General features: G+C 47.5%; 2 protein-coding genes and 1 pseudogene across 5 annotated transcripts in view; 2 read left to right on the top strand and 1 right to left on the bottom strand.

The window, feature by feature from the left end:
• Positions 1-18786, top strand: part of MARS1 (methionyl-tRNA synthetase 1) — a 25093-nt gene extending 6307 nt beyond the window's left edge. The window contains exons 8-22 of one of the 2 annotated variants that reach the window (XM_030822359.1): positions 2135-2251; positions 2404-2607; positions 4294-4495; positions 8240-8314; positions 13853-14023; positions 14149-14244; positions 14377-14494; positions 14900-15113; positions 16858-16989; positions 17092-17196; positions 17288-17474; positions 18051-18122; positions 18266-18289; positions 18376-18468; positions 18566-18781. In XM_030822359.1, the coding sequence (XP_030678219.1) occupies positions 2135-2251; positions 2404-2607; positions 4294-4495; positions 8240-8314; positions 13853-14023; positions 14149-14244; positions 14377-14494; positions 14900-15113; positions 16858-16989; positions 17092-17196; positions 17288-17474; positions 18051-18122; positions 18266-18289; positions 18376-18468; positions 18566-18712 (1957 nt within the window). In that variant the 3' untranslated portion in view covers positions 18713-18781. Of the gene's footprint in view, positions 1-2134; positions 2252-2403; positions 2608-4293; positions 4496-8239; positions 8315-13852; positions 14024-14148; positions 14245-14376; positions 14495-14899; positions 15114-16857; positions 16990-17091; positions 17197-17287; positions 17475-18050; positions 18123-18265; positions 18290-18375; positions 18469-18565 lie in introns of both variants that reach the window. The other variant, XM_012510310.2, reaches the window with a different exon arrangement.
• On the top strand, positions 13187-13285 carry LOC115837390 (annotated as a pseudogene).
• Positions 18719-22685, bottom strand: DDIT3 (DNA damage inducible transcript 3). 3 transcript variants are annotated; one of them, XM_012510322.2, is made up of 4 exons: positions 22545-22683; positions 19838-19885; positions 19401-19556; positions 18719-19312 (listed from the first exon to the last, which is right to left on the bottom strand). In XM_012510322.2, exons 3-4 carry the CDS (start codon positions 19536-19538, stop codon positions 18941-18943), a joined length of 510 nt encoding a protein of 169 aa, XP_012365776.1. In that variant the 5' UTR covers positions 19539-19556; positions 19838-19885; positions 22545-22683; the 3' UTR covers positions 18719-18940. The 3 variants fall into 3 exon arrangements, with proteins under 3 accessions (XP_012365776.1, XP_012365774.1, XP_004089654.1); XM_012510320.2 differs by having other exon boundaries at positions 18721-19312; positions 19401-19651; positions 22545-22685; XM_004089606.3 differs by having other exon boundaries at positions 18721-19312; positions 19401-19885; positions 22545-22685.

Below are 22685 nucleotides of genomic sequence, written 5' to 3'. Positions count from 1 at the left end.
CCCGGCTAATTTTTTGTATTTTTAGTAGAGACGGGGTTTCACTATGTTGGCTAGGCTGGTCTTGAACTGACCTCATGATCCACTTGTCTTGGCCTCCCAAAGTGCTGGGATTACAGGCATGAGCTACTGCGCCCAGCAATACTAAGCACTTTCTTTTTTTTTTTTTGAAACTGAGTCTCACTAGGATGGAGTGAGTGGCGCAATCTAGGCTCACCGCAACCTCCGCCTCCTGGGTTCAAGTGATTCTCCTGTCTCAGCCCCGCTGAGTAGCTGGGATTACAAGCACGTGCCACCACGCCCGGCTAATTTTTGTACTTTTTTAGTAGAAATGGGGTTTTACCATGTTGGCCAGGCTGGTCTTGAACTCCGACCTCGTGATCCACCTGCCTGAGCCTCCCAAAGTGCTGGGATTACAGGTGTGAGCCACTGCATCCAGCCAATACTAAGCACTTTCAAGGCTCATATAGAATAGGAAGCAGTGCCGTGGCTCATGCCTGAAATCCCAGCACTTTGGGAGGTTGAGGCGGGAGGATCACTTGAGCCCAGGAGTTCGAGACCAGTCCTGGCAACACAGACTGCATCTCTACAAAAAAAATTTAAAAATTATCCAGGCACGGTGATGCCTGCCTGAAGTGTGCTTACTGCTGTGGCAAGTATAGAGGCGAATATGCCCTAGGTTCTGCTCCCAAGGGTATTACATTCTATTCTGTAACTGCTGACAGGGATCAGTGTAATGAAGAGGTGCAAAGTGTCAAAGGAGATCAAAGGAAGGCAAGCACTCTAGCCCAACACAGCTTAATCTGCCCATAGGATCTTCAATGCCAGTTGTCTCCTCCTCCACTTATGCATTTAAATGTATTTGCCTGTATACATGCCTGAGAAAGGTTATCTCCTATTTTTTTTTTTTTTGGAGACAGGGTCTCCCTCTGTCACCTAGGCAGGAGGGCAGTGGCACAACATAGCACACCGTAATCTTGAACTCCTGGGCTCAAAATGATCCTTCCATCTCAGCCTCCCAAGTAGCTGGATCTCCACTTATTCTGAGAGATAAGTGACAGGGTAACACAAAGGGAGCACTACTCAATATGGTACAAAGTGGTTAGGGGGTTGGGATACAAAAAAGACTGTGTGGGAAGATGGCCATCAGTGAAGGAAGGTTTTATTGGAGGAGGTGATTTCTAAGCTGGATTTCAGAGAAAGTTATGATATTCAGTTATGGGGAGAAAGGGTGATGGATGCACAAGAGATTAGTGAGATGTGTTTTATGGAAATAAGCTGTAAAATGTTCTAGGAAGTAGTTGGGCCATCTTTTGGGATATATAGCAGCAGCTGGGAAGAAGGGTTGAGGTTAATGTGAGGGAATCGGGGAGCCAGTGACTGTAGGCTAAGAATGGTTGGAAAGATGATAGGAGCCTTAGTGTAGTGTCGGTGCTAAAGAGGGGATGTTGATACAGGATGTGTACAGCTCAGATGTCAAGGATGATGAAACTTGAAAAGGAATACTGAATTGAGTGCCTTCAGACAGCAAGTTGAATGGCATGACCAGCAATGATCCTGGAAAAGTGGAAGGAGAGGGTGATGGTGAAGGCAAAACTGGTGCCTGCTGGTTTGAGTTAGGCCATGAGAAAGTGACAGACATGGGTTAGAGAGTCGGTACAAAAGGACTTGTTAAGGGTTGTATCTAGGGTGGTGAGCTCTTTGGATTTCAGATAGTGGCTAGAGATTATAGTAACATAGCACCCGGAAAGAAGGGGAGAAGCCAGTGCTGGGAAAGGGTTCTTGGGAGTGGTGAGAGGGTGATGATTGGACAGACCTAGTGGGAGTTTGAGCCTGTGAATGAGGTAATAGAAAAGAGGCAGTCATGATAGCAAAAGAGACAGAAATTGGTGTTGAACAAACCTCCTTCATAGCAGTATAGGAGACTTCCTCACTGTGGCAGTGCCCTGTATTTGCAGCTCTGGGGATCTTAGGGTGCCTCGGGATGCTGTGGTCCTGTGGGTTCGTGTGCAGAAAGACTTCAAGTGTACATGAACACACGACAGTAGAACAAATCTATGTCTGGGTGTTCTGTGTACTTTTGGTCCCTCTTGACCCTCTCCCCCCACGCACTATTCTCTTCCTCTTTCCTTACTAGGTTGCCTGTGGCTGGGGAAAGGAATGTGCTCATCACCAGTGCCCTTCCTTACGTCAACAACGTCCCCCACCTTGGGAACATCATTGGTTGTGTGCTCAGTGCCGATGTCTTTGCCAGGTGGAGCCAGCTGCTGGGGGAGAGACCTCCTAAGGGAAGGGCGGGTCCGGGTCCCAGGGGAATAGGATGCCTCAAGGGTGGGGCTGGGGAGATCCCAAGGACAAGTAAGTGCTGAAGTGGGGCCCCCTAGCGATCACCATATTCCCTTGCAGGTACTCTCGCCTCCGCCAGTGGAACACCCTCTATCTGTGTGGGACAGATGAGTATGGTACAGCAACAGAGACCAAGGCTCTGGAGGAGGGACTAACCCCCCAGGAGATCTGCGACAAGTACCACATCATCCATGCTGACATCTACCGCTGGTTTAACATTTCGTTTGATATTTTTGGTCGCACCACCACTCCACAGCAGACCAAGTAAGTTTCCTCTAATGAGGCAGAAATGGGGCTTGAAGGCTGGGACTGGAAACAGTGAGAGTATCTTGGAGACAGAAGGAACCTGGGTGGCTGTCTGGGCACTCCTAAACTTAGGATCTCAATATCACCCTGGGCAGTTATCCAGGCATTTTTGAGGGAAGATGGTGTGTGTAGAAGCCTGACCAGGAGCTGAAGGAGCAGCTGAGGGAGGGAAGAGACTGGATGCAGGCTGATGGGAAATATCTATCTTCCCTCTAGTGCCTCCCTTCCTCTCTGGCTGTCCTGAAGTCTAAGACACTTCTTCCCACTCCTGTATGCATTTATAACACATAATCTCATTCTTCCTCTGCCTAATACTCATCCTTATAAAAACTTTGCATAGCCGGGTGCGGTGGCTCATACCTGTAATCCCAGCACTTGGGTGGGCCGAGGCGGGCGGATCACCTGAGGTCAGGAGTTCGAGACCAGCCTGACCAACATGGGGAAACCCCATCTCTACTAAAAATACAAAAGTTAGCTGGGCGTGGTGGCGCATGCCTGTCAACCCAGCTACTTGGGAAGCTGAGGCAGAAGAATCTCTTGAACCCAGGAGGCGGAGGTTGTGGTGAGCCAAGATCATGCCGTTGCACTCTAGCCTGGGCAACAAGAGCAAAACTCTGTCTCAAAAAAAAAAAAAAGGCTGGGGCTGGGCGCGGTCGCTCACACCAGTAATCCCAGCACTTTGGGAGGCCAAGGCAGGTGGATCACGAGGTCAGGAGATCCAGACCATCCTGGCTAACCCAGTGAAACCCTGTCTCTACTAAAAATACAAAAAAAAAAAAAAAAAATTAACCAGGCGTGGTGGTGGGCGCCTGTAGTCCCAGCTACTCCGGAGGCTGAGGCAGGAGAATGGTGTGAACCCGGGAGGCAGAGCTTACAGTGAGCCGAGATAGTGCCACTGCACTTCAGACTTGGTGACAGAGCGAGACTGTCTCAATAAAAAAAGGGCTGGGCACAGTGGCTCACGCCTGTAATCTCAGCACTTTGAGAGGCCGAGGCGGGTGGATCATGAGGTCAGGAGTTCAAGACCAGCCTGGCCAACATGGTGAAACCCCGTCTCTACTAAGAATACAAAAATTAGCCAGACCTGGTAGTGGGCACCTGTAATCCCAGCTACTTGGGTGGCTGAGGCAGAGAATTGCTTGAACCCAGGAGGCTGAGGTTGCAGTGAGTTGAGATCACGCCACTGCACTCCAGCCTGGGCGACAGAGCGAGACTCCATCTCAAAACAAACAAAAAAACCCCCAAAACTTTACATAGTAGACAGGCCGCCAACTGATAGTGCTATGCAGTTTAGTTTAGCACTTGGACTGACTTAATTTTTAGGATATATTAAAGAACAGACACAGGCCTATCCTATTGGAGATTTTTGTTAATGAAAGATACAAAACAGATAAATCTGTATTCAACAAAAGTGAATTCTAAAGTGTTGAGGGGAGAGATCGTGTGGGCAGTTGGGGAATATGTGTGATGGGTCTGAGCTCATCCAGTAAAACTCTCAAAAGATGAATAGATGCCCTTTTCCTTGAGGAGCCTTCTGCCTGATTTCTTTGTCACTGAGTTTGGGTCCCTGGTTGGAGTGGCAGGAGGAAGGGGTCCACCACATCTTCTGACTGTCTCTTCCTGATCCCTGGCCCGCCTCACCAGAATCACCCAGGACATTTTCCAGCGGTTGTTGAAACGAGGTTTTGTGCTGCAAGATACTGTGGAGCAACTGCGGTGTGAGCACTGTGCTCGCTTCCTGGCTGACCGCTTCGTGGAGGGCGTGTGTCCCTTCTGTGGCTATGAGGAGGCTCGGGGGGACCAGTGTGACAAGTGTGGCAAACTCATCAATGCTGTCGAGCTTAAGGTAAGAGGAGGGTCTCTATGGGAGCCCGGAAGGAGACAGTCCTTATTCTTAAGGGACTCCCTTCTTGTCCCATTTAGGATTTTTATTTTAGCATTCTAGACCTTTAACCAGTGGCCCTTTCTGCCCCATCTCAGCAACTTGTCATTTAGTTCATTTGAAAAATACCCCCTGAGCACTTACTATGTGCTGAGCACTGTGCTAAGAAACAGACAAGTTGAGTTTATATTTCCCAACCTTTGGTCTTGCATCACACCACCTGATCTATATTTGTTTAGATCCTTCTCTCTTCCTTAAATACCTTCTCTTCTAGCCATTTGTTAATTTATTTCTTCATTCATTTATTCAACATACATTTTTTGAGTCCTTAGAATAGGCCAATTACAATTCTGCGTGCTGGGGATATAGCAATGAACAAAACAGACTTTTATTTAGTATGGTCAGAAGACCAACACTAACTAAGGAAATGATATAGGATAAACTGCCAGGAAAATGTGACAGAGAGTGACTTCTGGGGGAAGATTTAACTTAGGTAGATAGGGAAGGCCTTTCAGAGGCAGTAACATTTGAACTGAGAGTTTAACCGAAGAATTAGGAGCAAGCCAGGCAATAAGAGATTAAGAATGTTCTAAGCAGAAGGACTAGGAAATGCAAAGGCCATGAGGCAGCTAAGAGCTGAAAAGGCAGAATTGGCAAGGCCAGTATAGCACTAGCACAGTGAGTGAGGAGGAGGGTAGACTGAGATGAGGTGAGAGAGATGGCAGGGACCAGATCACCAGGGCCTATGAAGCCATTGTGGGAATTTAGATTTTATTCTGGTGAATGACAAGCTGCTCTGTGGAAAATGGATGGCAGAGAAGCAAGAAATAAAGTATGTTGAAGGGGCTGGGCATGGTGGCTCATACCTATAATCTCAGCACTTTGGGAGGCCAAGCTGGGTGGATCACTTGAAGCCACGAGTTTGAGACCAGCCTGGCCTGTAACATGGCAACCCTGTCTCTACTGAAAATACAGAAATGGCTAGGTGCAGTGGCTCATACCTGTAATCCCAGCACTTTGGGAGGCTGAGGTGGGCAGATCACTTGAGGTCAGGAGTTTGAGACCAGCCTGGCCAACGTGGTGAAACCCCTTCTCTACTAAAAAAAATACAAAAATCAGCTGGGTGTGGTGGCAGACCCCTGTAATTCCCGCTTCTTGGGAGGCTGAAGCTTGAGAATCACTTGAACCTGGGAGGCAGAGGTTGCAGTGAGCCGAGATTGCGGCACTGCACTCCAGCCTGGGTTACAAAGTAAGACTCTGTCTAAAAACACACACACACACACACACACACACACACACACACACACACACACACACAAATTATCTAGGCCATGGTGGCGCACACCTGTAATCCCAGCTACTTGGGAGGCTGAAGCAGGAGAATCTCTTGAACCTGGGAGGCAGCGGTTGCAGTGAGCCAAGATTGCCACTGCATTCCAGCCTGGGTGACAGAGCAAGACTCCGCCCCCACAAACAAAAAGTATGGAGAAGGATTTGGAGGCTACAAGGCTACAACTGAGAAATGGGATGATGGTGGCTTGCACTAGGTTAGTAGCACTAGAAATGGAAAAGAAAAAATAGACTTGAGGTATATTTTTGGAGGTAAACTCCATGGAGTTGGATAGACTGGAATTTGGGATGGTCAGGAAAAAGATGCCTTGTAAGTTTTTGGCCTGGGTAGATGGTAGTACCATCTGTGAACGTGAGTGAGGAGAACAGGCTTTCAGGTGGGATGCAGCCATACTGTTTGGGTTTGTTAAGCTTGAGATGCCCGTTAGATATCCAGGCAGAGAAGTTAGGTAGACAGTTGGATATTAGGCATATGGGGTTCAGGAGAGAGGTCCTGAGAGAATTATAATTTCTCACCTTCAAAAACTCAGATCAAAACTCACTTGGGGCCAGGTGTGGTGGCTCATGCTTGTAATCCCAGGACTTTGGGAGGCTGAGGCGGGCAGATCACCTGAGGTCAGGAGTTCAGACCAGTCTGACCAACATGGCGAAACCCCACCTCTACTAAAAATACAAAAATTAGCTGGGTGTGTTGGTGCGTGCCTGTAATCCCAACTACCAGGGAGGCTGAGGCAGGATAATCTCTTGAACCTGGGAGGTGGAGGTTTCAGTGAGCGGAGATTGTGCTACTGCACTCCAGCCTAGGCGACAGAGAGAGACTCTGTCTCAAAAAAAAAAAAAAAAAGCAACAACAAAAAAAACAAGCGAGGCACAGTGGCTCACGCCTGTAATCCCCGCACTTTGGGAGGCTGAGGGGGGCAGATCACGAGATCAGGAGTTCGAGACCAGCCTAAACACCATGGTGAAACTCCATCTCTACTAAAAATACAAAAATTAGCCAGGCGCGGTGGCACGTGCCTGTAGTCCCAGCTACTCAGGAGGCTGAGGCAGGAGAATCGCTTGAACCCGGGAGGTGGAGGTTGCAGTGAGCCAAGATTGTACCACTGCACTCCAGCCTAGGCAACAGAGTGAGACTTTGTCTCAAAAAAAAAAACCAAAAAAAAAACCAAACTCTACTACAAAGCCCTCTCTGAAAGATGGAAAAAACAACAACAACAACAAAAAAACTCGAAAGCTTTCATTCATTAGCTCCACCTAACTGTTCACTCCATTAGCCATCACCCTTCCATGTTTATATAGTCATTTTATGCCACACAAATAAATTTATTTTGTAAAGATCTGCACTTATTTCTTTTTTTTTTTTTTTTTTTTTGAGATGGAGTTTTGCTCTTGTTGCCCAGGCTGGAGTGCAATGGCACGATCTCGGCTCAGTGCAATCTCCACCACCCAGGTTCAAGCGATTCTCCTGCCTCAGCCTCCTGAGTAACAGGGATTACAAGCGCGCACTACCAAAACCGGCTAATTTTGTATTTTTAGTAGCGACGGGGTTTCACCATGCTGGCCAGGCTGGATTTGAACTACTGACCTCAGGTGTTCCACCTGCCTCAGCCTCCCAAAATGTTGGGATTATAGGCGTGAGCCATGGTGCTCAGCCATACTTGTGTCTTTTTCCTTCTTTTTTTTTTTTTTTTTTTTTGAGACGGAGTCTGCTCTGTCACCAGCCTGGAGTGCGGTGGCGCGATCTTGGCTCACTGCAACCTCTGCCTCTCAGGTTCAAGCAATTCTCCTGCCTCAGCCTCCCAAGTAGCTGGGACTACAGGTGTGCGCCACCACGCCCAGCTAATTTTTGTATTTTTAGTACAGACGGGGTTTCACTATGTTGGCCAGGATGGTCTCAATCTCTTGACCTCATGATCCGCCTGCCTTGGCCTCCCAAAATGCTGGAATTACAGGCGTGAGCCACCGCGCCCGGCCCACTCTTGTTTCTTATACAAGCCATCTCTCCCTGACTTGTAGCTTCCTCAAAGAGAGGGGCTATGTCTTCACTTTATCACTCCTTCCTCCCCTCACACAGCCCAGTACAGTGCAGTGCTCTGTACCTAGCCTGTGCTCAGAGAATGCTTTTTCTACTCTGGTGTGATGGGACAGAGATCTGAAACTCTGAGAACAAATGGAGTTATACTGAGAAGATTTGAATCTCCATGTTTAGAGCAGGCCACATAGTAGAGTTATTGGGGTGTGAGCATGAAGCTAAACTAGATGGCAGACTGAGGAGCTAATCCCTCTCTGCTCTCCCCTTGCCTGGACCCCTCCCCTGGCCTGCAGGCCTGATCTGTCCTCTGGAATTTTCCTTCGCAGAAGCCTCAGTGTAAAGTCTGCCGATCATGTCCTGTGGTGCAGTCGACCCAGCACCTGTTTCTGGACCTGCCTAAGGTAAGTGAGCTTTTCTCTCAACCTAGTTTTCAGGATGCCTCTTCTGTCCCCTCTGCCTTAGCCACAAATACTGAGAGCAGATTACTCTTTAAAGTTTTAAATTTCCATTAAGAATTGTACATACTATTGTCAAGAGATGAAATAGATTAAAGGGCACAAAGTGAAAGCCCCAGGCCCACTTGTGAGAGGCATTTACTACTCATTTTCCTTTGTGTCTATTCAGAAACGTCATATGCATATAAAAGTATTTTTATGTCTCTTTTTTTTTTTTAAGGGATAGGTTCTCACTCTATCACCTAAGCTGGAATGCAGTAGCATGATCATAGCTCACTGTAGCCTTGATCTCCTAGGACCAAGCAATCCTCTCACCTCAGCCTCCCAAGTACCATGCCTGACTGATTTTTTTTTTTTTTTTTGAGACAGAGTTTCGCTCTTGTTGCCCAGGCTGGTGTGCAATAGCGCAATCTTGGCTCACTGCAACCTTCGCCTCCTGGGTTCAAGCGATTCTTCTGCGTCAGCCTCCAGAATAGCTGGGATTACAGGCGCCCACCACCATGCCCGGCTAATTTTTGTATTTTTAGTAGAGACAGGGTTTTGCCATGTTGACCAGGCTGGTCTCGAACTCCTGACCTCAGATGATCTGCCTGGCTCAGCCTCCCAAAGTGCTGGGATTACAGGTGTGAACTACCGCACTGGGCCACCTGACTAATTTTTAAAATGTTTTTGTAGAGATGGGTTCTTACTATGTTACCCAGGCTGGTGTCAAACTCTTGGGCTCAAGCAGTTCTCCTGCCTTGGCCTGCAAACGTGTTGGGATTACAGGCATGAGCAACTGTGTCCGGCATTGACCTGCTAATTTTTTTTTTTTTTTTTTTTTTTTGAGATGGAGCTTCTCTCTTGTTGCCCACACTGGAGTGCAATGGCATGGTCTCGGCTCACTGCAAACTCTGCCTCCCAGGTTCAAGCGATTCCTCTGCGTCAGCCTCCCAAGTAGCTGGGATTATAGGTGCCTGCCACCATGCCTGACTAATTTTTGTGTTTTTAGTAGAGAAGGGGTTTCACCATGTTGGCCAGGCTGGTCTTGAACTCCTGACCTCAGGTGATCCATCCACCTCGGCCTCCCAAAGTGCTGGGATTACAGGTGTGAGCCACCATGCCCAGCCTAACCTCCTTTTTAAAATACAGTGTTCCTCCTTCTGTACCCTGGGCTTGGAGAAAAAAAAAAAATAGGCTGGGTGCAGTGGCTCATCATGCCTGTAATCCTAGCACTTTAGGAGGCTGAGGTGGGAGGATCTGTTGATGCCAGGAGTTGGAGACCAGCCTGGAAAACATAGTGAGACACTGTCTTTACAAAATAATTGAAAAATTAGCCGGGTATGGTGGTGCGATCCTGTAGTCTCAGCTATGCAAGAGGCTGAGGTGGGAGGATCATTTGAGCCCAGGAGTTTGAGGTTACAGTGAGCTGTGATTGTGCCACTACACTCCAGCCTGGGCAACAGAGTGAGACTCTATCTCTAAAGGTAAAAAAATTAACGGCCACATGCAGTGACTCACACCTATAATTCCATTACTTTGGGAGGCTGAGGCAGGAGGATTGCTTGAGCCCAGGGGTTTGAGACCAGCCTGAGCAACGTGGCAAGACCCTGACTCTACAAACAGTGAAACAATTATCCTGGCCTGGGCGCAGTGGCTCACGCATTAATCCCAACACTTTGCAAGGCCTACCTAGGTGAGCGGATGACTTGAGCCTAGGACTTTGAGACCAGCCTGGGCAACATGGTGAGACCCCATCTCTACAAAAAATACAAAAGTTAACTGGGTGTGGTTGTGAGCGGCTTTAGTCCCAGCTACTCAGGAGGCTGAGGTGGGAAGATCACCTGAGCCTGGGAAGGTTTGAGACTGCAGTGAGCCGTGATTGAACCACTGCACTGCAGCTTGGGTGACAGACTGAGACTCTGTATCAAAAAAAAGAAAAAAAGAAAAAATTAGCCAAATGTGGTGGTGCACATCTCTGGCCCCAGCTACTTGGGAGGCTAAGGTAGGAAGGTTGAGCCCAGGAGCTGGAAGCTATAGTGAGCCATGATTGCACCACTGCACTCCAGTCTGGGCAGCAAAGTGAGACCCTGTCTCAAAAATAAATAAATACATAAAATATAATAGTCCTCATGTTGGGTTTGTTGGGTGTTTCCTCGTGATTTCAGGCTATGCATTCTTGCTTGGAATACTACATAAATGACATTGTGTCCTTTTCAGAGGCATGTGATGGCCATCCCCTTCACTGGGAATCTTAATTTTGTTTGGTCAGGTGTTATTCAATTTGTCCACTGTGTAATTAATATTTTCCCCATTGCAACTTATGAGCAGTCTGGGAATACACTTTATTTTTTTCTTTTCTTGAGATAGAGTCCTGCTCTGTCGCCCAGACTGGAGTGCAGTGTTGTGATTTCAGCTCACTGCAACCTCCACCTCCCAGGTTCAGGCGATTCTCCTGTCTCAGCTTTCGAGTAGCTGGGATTACAGGCACATACCACCATGCCTGGCTCATTTTTGTATTTTTAATAGAGATGGGGTTTCACTGTGTTGGCCAGGCTGGTCCCAAACTTCTGACCTCAAATGATTCACCCGCCTTGGCCTCCCAAAGTGCTGGGATTACAGGTGTGAGCCACTGCGCCCAGCCTTGAGGGAATACACTTTAAGACCATGCAATACTTTGCTCTTCATGAACAAAATATTCCCTCTAAATGTAGCATTCATTGATCATTCTTACCTGAATCAATCTTTATTATGGTGATTTTCCAACTCTGCCACTACCCTCTATATTTATCCTTCTCCCTCCATTTATTTTTTAATTTAGTTAACTATTTATTATCAGTATAGACTCATGGATTCCTATTTTTTTCAATTTCTTATAATCCTTTCCTGTCCTAAATTTATTTTCACATTCAAATTGTTACTTATTTCATCAGTAGGAACGTATTCAAGGTGGCTTGTCTGCTTTTGAGATCTCCCATCATTTTTTAAACACTTCCTTAATTTGTGGCATAAAAAGATACTCTAGGTTCATCTGCTTCAGCCTTGAAATCAACCATGTCACCAACCTTGAGTTTAATTTAGTAGGGAACAGTATTAGATACTGAAATCTAGGTAGTAGATGTGCTCATTGCTACTGGGTGTCTTTGCTACTAGGACCTTTTATCAAAGAGAGTTGGTATTTGTTTTTTGTTGTTGTTGTTGTTGTTTGTTTGTTTTGAGACAGGGTCTCGCTGTCACCTAGGCTGGAGTGCAGTGGAACTATTTTGGCTCACTGCAACCGCCACCTCCAGGGCTCAAGCGATTCTCCTGCCTCAGCCTCCCGAGTAGCTGAGATTATAGGCACCTGCCACCACACCGAGCTAATTTTTTTTGTATTTTTAGTAGAGACAGGGTTTCACCATGTTGGCCAGGCTGGTCTCCAACTCCTGACCTCAGGTGATCCGCCTGCCTTGGCCTCCCAAAGTGCTGGGATTACAGGCGTGAGCCATCGCGCCCGGCCAGTTGGTATTTATTTTAGGTTCACATGGACACCTGCAATTTCAGTCCATCCTCACAGAGTTCTTTGTCACTTTCTCTTATTTATTTCATATCTCTTATCTACCTTCTTCCACTGTAGGTGTTCTGGTTCTCAATAGGCATCAGCACATTTACTTATTAGCTCAGTCCTACAATACACCTAAAACAATTTCAGAATTGCTTTGCTGGTACGTCTACAAAAAAAATAACCTATTGAAAAGAGTTTAGGATTTGTTGGCAATCCTGATTCCTCCCCTAGACTAAGGGTATATAGTCAAGTGTGTTCAAACAAAATTTTTTTCTAGAGAGAGGGTCTCACTCTGTCACCCAGGCTGGAGTGCAGTGACACAATCATAGCTCACTGCACCCTCAAACTCCTGGGCTCAAGTTATCCTTTTGCTTCAGCCTTCTGAGTAGTTGGGACTACAGGCGTGTACTACCATGCCTGGCTAATTAAAAAAAATGTGGGCGGGCATGGTGATTCACGCCTGTAATCCTAGCACTTTGGGAGGCCAAGGCAGGTGGATCACGAGGTCAATAGATCAAGACCATCCTGGCCAACATGGTGAAACCCCATCTCTACTAAAAATACAAAAATTAGCCAGGCGTGGTGGCACCCACCTGTAGTCCCATCTACTCAGGAGGCTGAGGCAGGAGAATCACTTGAACCTGGAGGTAGGGAGGTTGCAGTAGCTGATATCATGTCACTGTACTCCAGCCTGGGCAGCTGAGCGAGACTCCAGCTCAAAAAAATTTTTTTTTGGTTGGGCATGCTGGTTTACACCTGTAATCCCAATGCTTTGGGAGGCCAAGGCTGGAGGATTGCTTGAGCCTTGGAGTTTAAGACCAGCCTGGGCAACAGAGTGACACCCTACCTTAAAAAAAAAAGAAAAAAAAAAAAGAAAAAAATTTTTGTTTCTTTTTTGTACTTCCTCAGCTGGCCATGGTGGTTCATGCCTGTAATTCCAGCACTTTGGGAGGCTGAGGCAGGAGGATCGCTGGAAGCCAGGAGTTTGAGAGTAGCCTGGGCAACAAAGCAAGACCCTGTCTGTATTAAAAAAAAGAAAAAATTGGTTGGGCCCGGTGGCTTATGCCTGTAATTCCAACTTCCAACACTTTGGGAGGCTGAGGCGGGAGAATTGCTTGACCCTAAGAGTTTGAGACCAGGGTGGGCAACTTGGTGAAACCCATCTGTACTAAAAATACAAAAATTAACCAGGTGTGATGGCACGTGCCTGTAGTGCCAGCTACTCAGGAGGCTGAGGTGGAAGGATCACTTAAGCCCGGGAGGTTGAGGCTGCAGTGAGCCATGATGTGCCACTGTACTCCAGCCTGGGTGACAGTGAGACCCTGATATAGACAAGATTAGCACATCCTCTGCACAAGAATGACATGCAAACTTGTGAAGTGTTCCGTATTTTTAAAAATTAAAAAAAAATTTTTTTAAGGACAGGATTTTGCTGTGTTGCCCAGGATGGTCATGAACTCCTGCCCTCAAGTGGTCCTCCTGCGTCAGCCTTCAGAGTAGCTGGGACTACAGGCGCAAGCCACTGCCCTGGCTGTGTGTGAAAAATCTAGTTAAGGCTGGGCAGGGTGGCTCACAACTGTAGTCTCAGCGCCTTTGGAGGCTGAGGTGGGCAGATTGCTTGAGCTCAGGAGTTCAAGACCAGCCTGGGCAATGTGTCAAAACCCTGTTTCTACAAAAATTACAAAAATTAGTCTGGCATGGTGGTGTGCACCTGTGGTCCCAGCTACTGGGGAGGTTGAGGTAGGAGGATTGCTTGAGCCCAGGAGGTTTAGGCTGCAGTGAGCTGTGATTATGATTGCACCACTGCATTCCAGTCTGGGCGACAGAGCAAGACTCTGTCTCCAAAAAAAAAGTTATATATTGCCAAGCTGTGCTCCACAAAGGTTATATGTGTTTATCCTTATGCTAACCATATATGAGACTTTCCTAAATCAGCCCTCTGTCTTTCTCCGTTATCTCAGCTGGAGAAGCGACTGGAGGAGTGGTTGGGGAGGACATTGCCTGGCAGTGACTGGACACCCAATGCCCGGTTTATCATCCGTTCTTGGCTTCGGGATGGCCTCAAGCCACGCTGCATAACCCGAGACCTCAAATGGGGAACCCCTGTACCCTTAGAAGGTTTTAAAGACAAGGTAAAAACCCTTTTTTATTCATATCATTCAGCCTTGGTGTTGAAACCCTGGGCTAGCAGAATAGACTGCTGATTATGTCTTGTTTCAGTTTGAGACTAACATGTTTACCTCCTCCTGACCTCCAGGTATTCTATGTCTGGTTTGATGCCACTATTGGCTATCTGTCCATCACAGCCAACTACACAGACCAGTGGGAGAGATGGTGGAAGAACCCAGAGCAAGTGAGCAGTTCTTGGTTAGGCTGTGCATGGGGAGGGTAGGTGGTAGGGCGTGGGTGTTAGGGTTGGGTGTCTGGTCTTCCTTGGGCCTTTGAAGAAGGTCTCAGGAAATCTCTCCTAACCACATTCCCCTAGGTGGACCTGTATCAGTTCATGGCCAAAGACAATGTTCCTTTCCATGGCTTAGTCTTTCCTTGCTCAGTCCTAGGAGCTGAGGATAACTATACCTTGGTCAGCCACATCATTGCTACAGGTAAGTACCCTGGAAGGCTACTGATGGGGTGTTCATAGGAAATGAGGGGTGAGGCAGTACTTGGAAAAAGATCTTGGAGAGCTGCTGTCTTGAGTTAGGAGTTGAGATTTGAGATGAAATAGGAAATAATTAAAATGAGAACTCAACCTGGAGAAACGAAACAAGAACCTAAAGAAGGCAAAAGTCCAAAGCTAAAACTCTGTAGTAGATATAAGCAAAGAGAAAAAAGGGCCAGAATGGATAGGAAGGGACTCCCAAAATCTGAGCATACCAGCCCCTTAAGGAGAAATGTTGCTAGACACCCATAGTTGAGGTTAGAAAGAGGAAAGAAGGAAGAGTTAGTGGGCTAGAGAGGGGAAGGATGTGATTTGAGCAGATGGTTCTCACTCATTCTCCTCTGTCCAGAGTACCTGAACTATGAGGATGGGAAATTCTCTAAGAGCCGGGGTGTGGGAGTGTTTGGGGACATGGCCCAGGACACGGGGATCCCTGCTGACATCTGGCGCTTCTATCTGCTGTACATTCGGCCTGAGGGCCAGGACAGTGCTTTCTCCTGGACGGACCTGCTGCTGAAGAATAATTCTGAGCTGCTTAACAACCTGGGCAACTTCATCAACAGGTAGGACTTGGTAAGGGGTCAGAGTTAGCAGTGAGCTGGAGTGGGGCTCATTTTCCCTCAGGAGATGGGAATGTGGAGAGAACTAGAAAATGGGCAGGAGGCTGTGAGGACAGTGTGGAAAGTTGATTTCTATTAATTGGGATCTGTTCCTAGCACATACTAGGCTATGTATGTTTGATGGAACAGTTAGCTATAGAGATGTGATTTAGCAAAGTTGGTTTTAAAGTGGGTTTTTGTAAATTGTTTTCTTATTACTGTTCTTTGTAGAATTGAAGATGTATTCTCTCCTAGCAAAATAGTTCACCTGCAGATCATTGAAAAGTTTGGCTGAAGAAAGGGGTTATTTTGGTGTGGGAGTAGGAGGCTTCTGTGGGCTGGGCATGGTGGCTTACGTCTGTAATCCCAGCACTTTGGGAGGCTGAGGCAGGAGGATCACTTGAGGCTGGGAGTTCAAGACTTGCCTGACCAACATAATGAATCTGCCATCTCTACAAAAAGAATCAGCCAGGCATGGTGGCGCACACCTGTAGTCCCAGCCACTCAGGATGCTGAGGCGGGATGGTCTCATGAGCTTGGGAGATTGAGTCTGCAGTGGAGCAGTACTCATACCCCTACACTCCAGCCTTGGCAAAAGAGGGAGATCCTGTCTCAAAAAAAAAAAAAAAAAAGGCTTCTGCTATACTCTTCAGAGTTTTTGTTACCTTAGGCTCACATTCTATCATTGGTGCCTATCTCAGCTCTTCTGCAATCTAAAGCAGTATCCTCCATAACTTAGGATTCTTTAGTCATGCTCTCTGAGCCCTGGACCCTTATAAGTCAGTCCTGCTACTCACTTTCAGCTTTGGTCATTAACCACATTTAATACATAGTCCTTACCTACAGGAGTTCGAGACCAGCCTGGCCAACCTGGTGAAACCCCGACTCCACTAAAAATACAAAAAGTAGCCGCGCGTGGTGGTGCACATCTGTAATCCCAGCTTCTCGAGAGGTTGAGGCAGGAGAATCACTTGAACCCGGGAGGCAAAGGTTGCAGTGAGCCAAGATCATGCCACTGTGCTCCAGCCTGGGCAACAGAGTGAGACTCCTCAAAAAAAAAAAAAAAAAAAAAAAAAGTCCTTACCTAGAGTGTTTGTTTGATAGCAGTTAACACATATCCAGCTTGGTCATTTTGAATAATGACTTTTTTTTTTTTTTTTTTTGAGACGGAGTTTCTCTCTTGTTGCCCAGGCTAGAGTGCAATGGCGCAATCTTGGCTCACTGCAACCTCCGCCTCCCAGGTTCAAGCGATTCTTCTGCCTCAGTCTCCCTAGTAGCTGGGATTACAGGTGCACACCACCATGCCCGGCTAATTTTTTGTATTTTTAATAGAGACGAGGTTTCACCATGGCTAGGCTGGTCTTGAACTCCTGACCTCAGGTGATCTGCCCACCTCGGCCTCCCAGAGTGCTGGGATTTCAGGCATGAGCCACTGCGCCTGGCCGAGTAATGACTTCTTAAAAATAAGAAGTACAGTTGTTTAATTTAGTCAGGTTTATGTGCAGAGTCAGATTCTTAGGGGAGGGACAGAGTAAATCATTAACTAGTTAAGCCTTGTCTACTAGCTTAAGGGAGCCAGGAGTTACCTGTTCCAGGCAGGAATCCTGAGAGAATGTACGGCTGTGGAAATTGGGTCAAATTCTAACAAGGAGACTGGATAATAACTTCCCCTCTTTTTTCCACTTCTCCTTTCCTACTCTCAACCAAGAGCTGGGATGTTTGTGTCTAAGTTCTTTGGGGGCTGTGTGCCTGAGATGGTGCTTACCCCTGATGATCAGCGCCTGCTGGCCCATGTCACCCTGGAGCTCCAGCACTATCACCAGCTACTTGAGAAGGTTCGGTAAGTAACTGACACCTCCGTCTCATCTGCTGGCGTGTTGAGAGCCTCCTTGTATTGGTATCTGTAGGACATTACACCTTGGCCTGCTTCCTCACTTCCCAGGATCCGGGATGCCTTGCGCAGTATCCTCACCGTATCTCGACATGGCAACCAATATATTCAGGTGAATGAGCCCTGGAAGCGGATTAAAGGCAGTGAGGCTGACAGGTAGGTAAGCGGGGAGGGTTGGCTAAAGGCATAAAGTGGCTTGTAAGCTGTATCCTCCTGGAGGTCTTGACTAATATCTCTTCTTCCTCAGGCAACGGGCAGGAACAGTGACTGGCTTGGCAGTGAATATAGCTGCCTTGCTCTCTGTCATGCTTCAGCCTTACATGCCCACAGTTAGTGCCACAATCCAGGCCCAGCTGCAGCTCCCACCTCCAGCCTGCAGTATCCTGCTGACAAACTTCCTGTGTACCTTACCAGCAGGACACCAGATTGGCACAGTAGGTGGAAGAGCCAGCCTCTCTTAAAATTGATACTCTTGCCATGCAGCTTTTGGAGTGGGTGAGAGAAGACCTAACATCTCTCCAGTGTTACTTTGGTCATGGGACTCTTAAGTTTCTGATGTAAAGTCCTTGGTAGTTGTTCACAAGTCCAGAATTATCTGTACATCTTCATTGTTCTTCATGCCAGAAACCAGAACCTGGCACACAAAACTAACTGGTAAACAGGTATTTGAAGAAACACTGTGATCACCTAGTCTCCATAATGCTAGCAGATAGTGGGCAGGGAAAATACAGGATAGCCATTTCCTCTTTGACACAAAATTTAAAAGTAAGTACATTGCTAAACTTCTGGATCAGCCTAGCATCCTTAGAGAGCTTAAAGAATCTTGACCCTATAAATTATTTGGGGTTTCATAGGGAAAGCTACCACTAATTTCCTAAAATCAGCAGATATTAGCTCAGTGTTAAGCTCATTCTTTCTAAAACACATCAGAGATTGGGGTTGGAGAGGTCATCGGTATAGTCTGGTAGAGTGTATCCAATCAGTAGATGATTCGGGAACTTTTTTTACAGGTCAGTCCCTTGTTCCAAAAATTGGAAAATGACCAGATTGAAAGTTTAAGGCAGCGCTTTGGAGGGGGCCAGGTGAGAAAGCTAAAGGCTGTGCCCTCGCTACACAACAGCCACAGCGTCAATTCCTTAATTTCCCTAAGTAGTCCTCACCCATCACTCTTTCCATCTTTTGGCCCTGCCGCTTCCTCACTTACAGTTTTTCTTTCCTGTCTTAGCTAGAAGAGACCTTCGACTTAAAGGTAATCACTTTCCCTCTGAGATGCTGTATAAAACTGGAGGTTAGGGGATATTTATGGTTGCTGGTGATAACTTTGTTGTTCTCCAGGTGAAAACGTCCCCGAAGCCAGCAGTTGTAGAGACTGTTACAACAGCCAGGCCACAGCAGATACAAGTGCTGATGGATGAAGTGACAAAACAAGTATGAAGCTTAAGCCCTGTGGGAGACTGGACAAGCTGAATCCTAAATAGATCTTTTTCTTGCCTCACTGTTACGTCCCCACCCCCCTTTATCTTAGGGAAACGTTGTCCGAGAACTGAAAGCACAAAAGGCAGACAAGAACGAGGTTGCTGCGGAAGTGGCGAAACTCTTGGATCTAAAGAAACAGTTGGCTGTAGCTGAGGGGAAACCCCCTGAAGCTCCTAAAGGCAAGAAGAAAAAGTAAAAGACCTTGGCTCATAGAAAGTCACTTTAATAGATAGGGACAGTAATAAATAAATGTACAATCTCTATATACAAGCTGAGACCCTTTCCTTTTGTCTACTCCAAGCCTTCCCCCTGAATATGTGGGATTGAGGGTCACATCATTGGCACTAGTGACAGGGTGGTCAGTAGCCACTTCTGGGAAAGGTGGGTAGTGTGGCCCGAGTGGGGGACTGATGCTCCCAATTGTTCATGCTTGGTGCAGATTCACCATTCGGTCGATGAGAGCTCGGCGAGTCGCCTCTACTTCCCTGGTCAGGCGCTCGATTTCCTGCTTGAGCCGTTCATTCTCTTCAGCTAGCTGTGCCACTTTCCTTTCATTCTCCTGTTCTTTCTCCTTCATGCGCTGCTTTCCAGCCCGGGCTGGGGAATGGCCACTCTGTTTCCGTTTCCTAGTTCTCCCTTGGTCTTCTTCCTCTTCCTCCTGAGCCAGGGAGCTCTGACTGGAATCTGGAGAGTGAGGGCTCTGGGAGGTGCTTGTGACCTCTGCTGGTTCTGGCTCTTCCTCAGTCAGCCAAGCCAGAGAAGCAGGGTCAAGAGTGGTGAAGATTTTTGATTCTTCCTTCAAGGAAATGAGGAAAGGGAACATAGATATTAGTTGAGAAGGGAAAGGTAACATCCCCCTTTAGCTTTAGGCCTAGCATTCTTACCTCTTCATTTCCAGGAGGTGAGACACAGGTACCCCCATTTTCATCTGAAGACAGGACCTCTTGCAGGTCCTCGTACCAGGCTTCCAGCTCCCAGCTGGACAGTGTCCCGAAGGAGAAAGGCAATGACTCAGCTGCCATCTCTGCAGTTGGATCAGTCTGGAAAAGCACATTTGCAGGATAATGGGGAGTGGCTGGAACAAGCTCCATGTAGCAAACAGTCTATGCCACAGGTTGGCAAGCTGGTCTGATGCCTGTTTTTGTAGGTAAAGTTGTATTGGAATACAGCCACATCTGTTTATTTATGTATTGTTTATGGCTGCTTTGGTGCTACAGTGGCAGAGATGAAGAGTCATGCTAGAGACTATAGGACTCTTAACATCTAAAATATTTACTATCTTGCCCTTTAAAATTTTTGGGAAAGGGTAGGTTAAGTTTACCTGCTTTCAGGTGTGGTGATGTATGAAGATACACTTCCTTCTTGAACACTGTGGGCAACAAAGAGAAATGTCAGCCATTTTTGGAAGGGAGAGAGGCAACTTAGTTTTCTTTTCTTTTTCTTTTTCTTTTTGAGACGGAGCCTTGCTCTGTTGCCAGGCTGAAGTGCAGTGGTGCGATCTCCGCTCACTGCAACCTCTGCCTCCTCAGTTCAAGCGATTCTTCTGCCTCAGCCTCCCGGGTAGCTGAGACTACAGACGCGTGCCACCATGCCCAGCTAATTTTTGTGTTTTTAGTAGAGACAGGGTTTCACTATGTTGGCCAGGATGGTCTCCATCTCTTGACCTTGTGATCCATCGCTTCCCAAAGTGCTGGGATTATAGGCATGAGCCACCGTGCTGGGCCTTTATTTTTCTTTTACCTTCAGCCTCCTCCTGGTCCTTCCTTCCTTCCAGTCTTGTGGGGTATGCATACTTGGTCCCTGTAGCCATTTCCAAGGGCAGAAGAGGGCCTGAATTTATTTTTAGTTGCTGACATTTGTAGTCCTGGTTACATAATAGTAAAGTCCTGGCCAACTCAGCTTTCCTAAATTCAAAGCAGGCCTCAAATCTGCCAGGGTAAAGACTAAACTACAGGGAAGGGAACAAATCATAGCATTTTCCAAACTCCATTCCCACAGGGCTGACATCCTCCAAATGTACATTTCCAGCGTGGACCTCTTCCAGAACTTCCGACTCTGCTGTCTACTGCCTACTTGCCATTTCTTTTTCAATGTCTAATAGGCACCTAAGACTATGTGTAAAGGCAAACTCTTGCTGATTTTCCCCTTCCAAGGTTATCCCATCTCAGATGACAACTCTGGTTGCTTAAGCTAAAAAAACCTTGGTATCATCCTTCATTCCTCTTCTCTCACACCCTGCAATCCAAAGTACTAGCAAATTTTAACTCATTCCTTTTTTTTTGAGACGGGTCTCACTCTTTGAGATGGGTCTCACCCAGGCTGGAAGGCAGTGGCGCAATCGGCTCACTGCAACCTCCGCCTGCCGGGTTCAAGCGATTCTCCTGCCTCAGCCTCCTGAGTAGCTGGGATTACAGGCATGCACTACCATGCCCGGCTAATTTTTGTATTTTTAGTAAAGATGGGGTTTCACCATGTTGGCGAGGCTGGTCTTGAACTCCTGACCTCATGTGATCCACCCACCTCTGGTATCCCAAAGTGCTAGGATTACAGGCGTGAGCCACCATGTCCGGCCCTTAACTCATTCTTTAAAAATGAGTTTTTAAAACCTTTGCTTAGAAGAAGCTAAACACTTCTAATTCCATTGTTTCCAATCTAGGTCAATTCACCACCATCTCTAAATTACTGCAGAAACTTCCTGATTGCAGAAGGTCTTCCCATTTCTTCTCGCCACCCCTCCGTAACTCTATTCACCATACAGCAGCCTGAGTGAGCCTTTTAAAACAGGTCATTCCTCTGCTCAAAACCCTCCAATGACTTCCTATTTCATGTCAGGGAAGTCACTGGAGGGTTTTGAGCAGAGGAATTACCTAAGGTAATTCCTGTCCACCTGATGTAACACTCTGACCTCCATCCTGAACATTCTCCATTCCTTTCTCTGCTTTAGCTTTCTCCATGGCACTTATATTTTGTTTACTGTAGGCCTCCCACTGAGATGATTTTTTCCTCTTGCTCAAGGATGTACCCTGAACCCCAAACTGTTTGGCACACAGGAGGTCCTCGTTAAGTATTTGTTAAGAATGAATGGATAAATTCCCCCCAGTCTCTCTTATAGGGAAGGGGTGGAGGCAGAGCGGCAGCTGCCGATCCCTAGGGGCTAGAGATGCAATATTGCCCAAAGTATTTCTCTGCAGGACTGTCCTCCCTGGGGAGCCCTCCCTTGCCTTCCAGTGTGTGGGACTTGGCTTTCATCAGCAGCGGAGCCTCAGGTCAGAAGGCTGCAGAGCCAAACGGGGCTGGCCTGATGCAATGGTTACACAGAGATTAGCTGGGAGACAGGACCGGGTTAAAGAGGGAGGGACTAATCCCGAGGGAAGGACAATACCCTGGGGAGACCCCAAATGGCCTCCCACACTTAAGAGATCCAGGCTGCTCTCTTGTGCGGGAGGCCCAGAGACCTCTACGGCAAAGGGAAAACACACCACTCCCTGTCCATCGGCACCCCTCCCAAAGGCTTGTGTCTCCTCATGGTTCCCCTATCCGCTGCAGGATCCAGTAGCCCCAGCTACCGAGGTGGCCATGCTGACACCAGAGGCACTGAGACTGAGACAGAATTGGAGGTGGGGTAGGAAGAAGGCCGCTGGTGGCGAAGCGGCGGAAACGGCCTGAGCGATGGTCACCCAGTCTTAGAGCGGGGGTGTGTCCTGCTGCCCTGCCTCCTCCCGGACAGGCCTAACGATGTGACCTTAAGTTGGCTACGGGAGTAAATAAATTTCCCAAGGGCAGCCGAGGTCCCTTTGCCCAGCAGCACAGAGCAGGGCCCATGCTCCGGTTCCGGGCAGGGGTGGAGTGACGCTGTCGTCCGAAGCAACAGGGGTTTGTAAGCACCACTCCAGAATAAAGGACTCTCCCTATTCCTCTCTCGGACGGTCCCTAACTTCACTGTGGAGGAGTGAGGCCGATCCTAAAGAGCGGACGCCCCAACTTTGAGGAGACGGGAGGGTAAAGGGTAGATGGGAATCAGTACTCGCCTCTCTCCTCAGGTTCCAGCTCTGATTTTGGCTCTGTCGCTGCCACCCGCTCATCTTCAACATGATACGCTCAGTGCCTTAGACTTAAGCCTCTGACCTCGGGAGCGCCCAGCTGTAATCTTTTACCATGGCCTTGCCCTC

The sequence above is a fragment of the Nomascus leucogenys genome, chromosome 11, assembly GCF_006542625.1.
Source record: "Nomascus leucogenys isolate Asia chromosome 11, Asia_NLE_v1, whole genome shotgun sequence".
In the NCBI taxonomy this organism is placed as follows: Eukaryota; Metazoa; Chordata; class Mammalia; order Primates; family Hylobatidae; genus Nomascus; species Nomascus leucogenys.
Note: the sequence above shows the minus strand (reverse complement) of the source record. Positions and strands in the feature narration are given on the sequence as shown.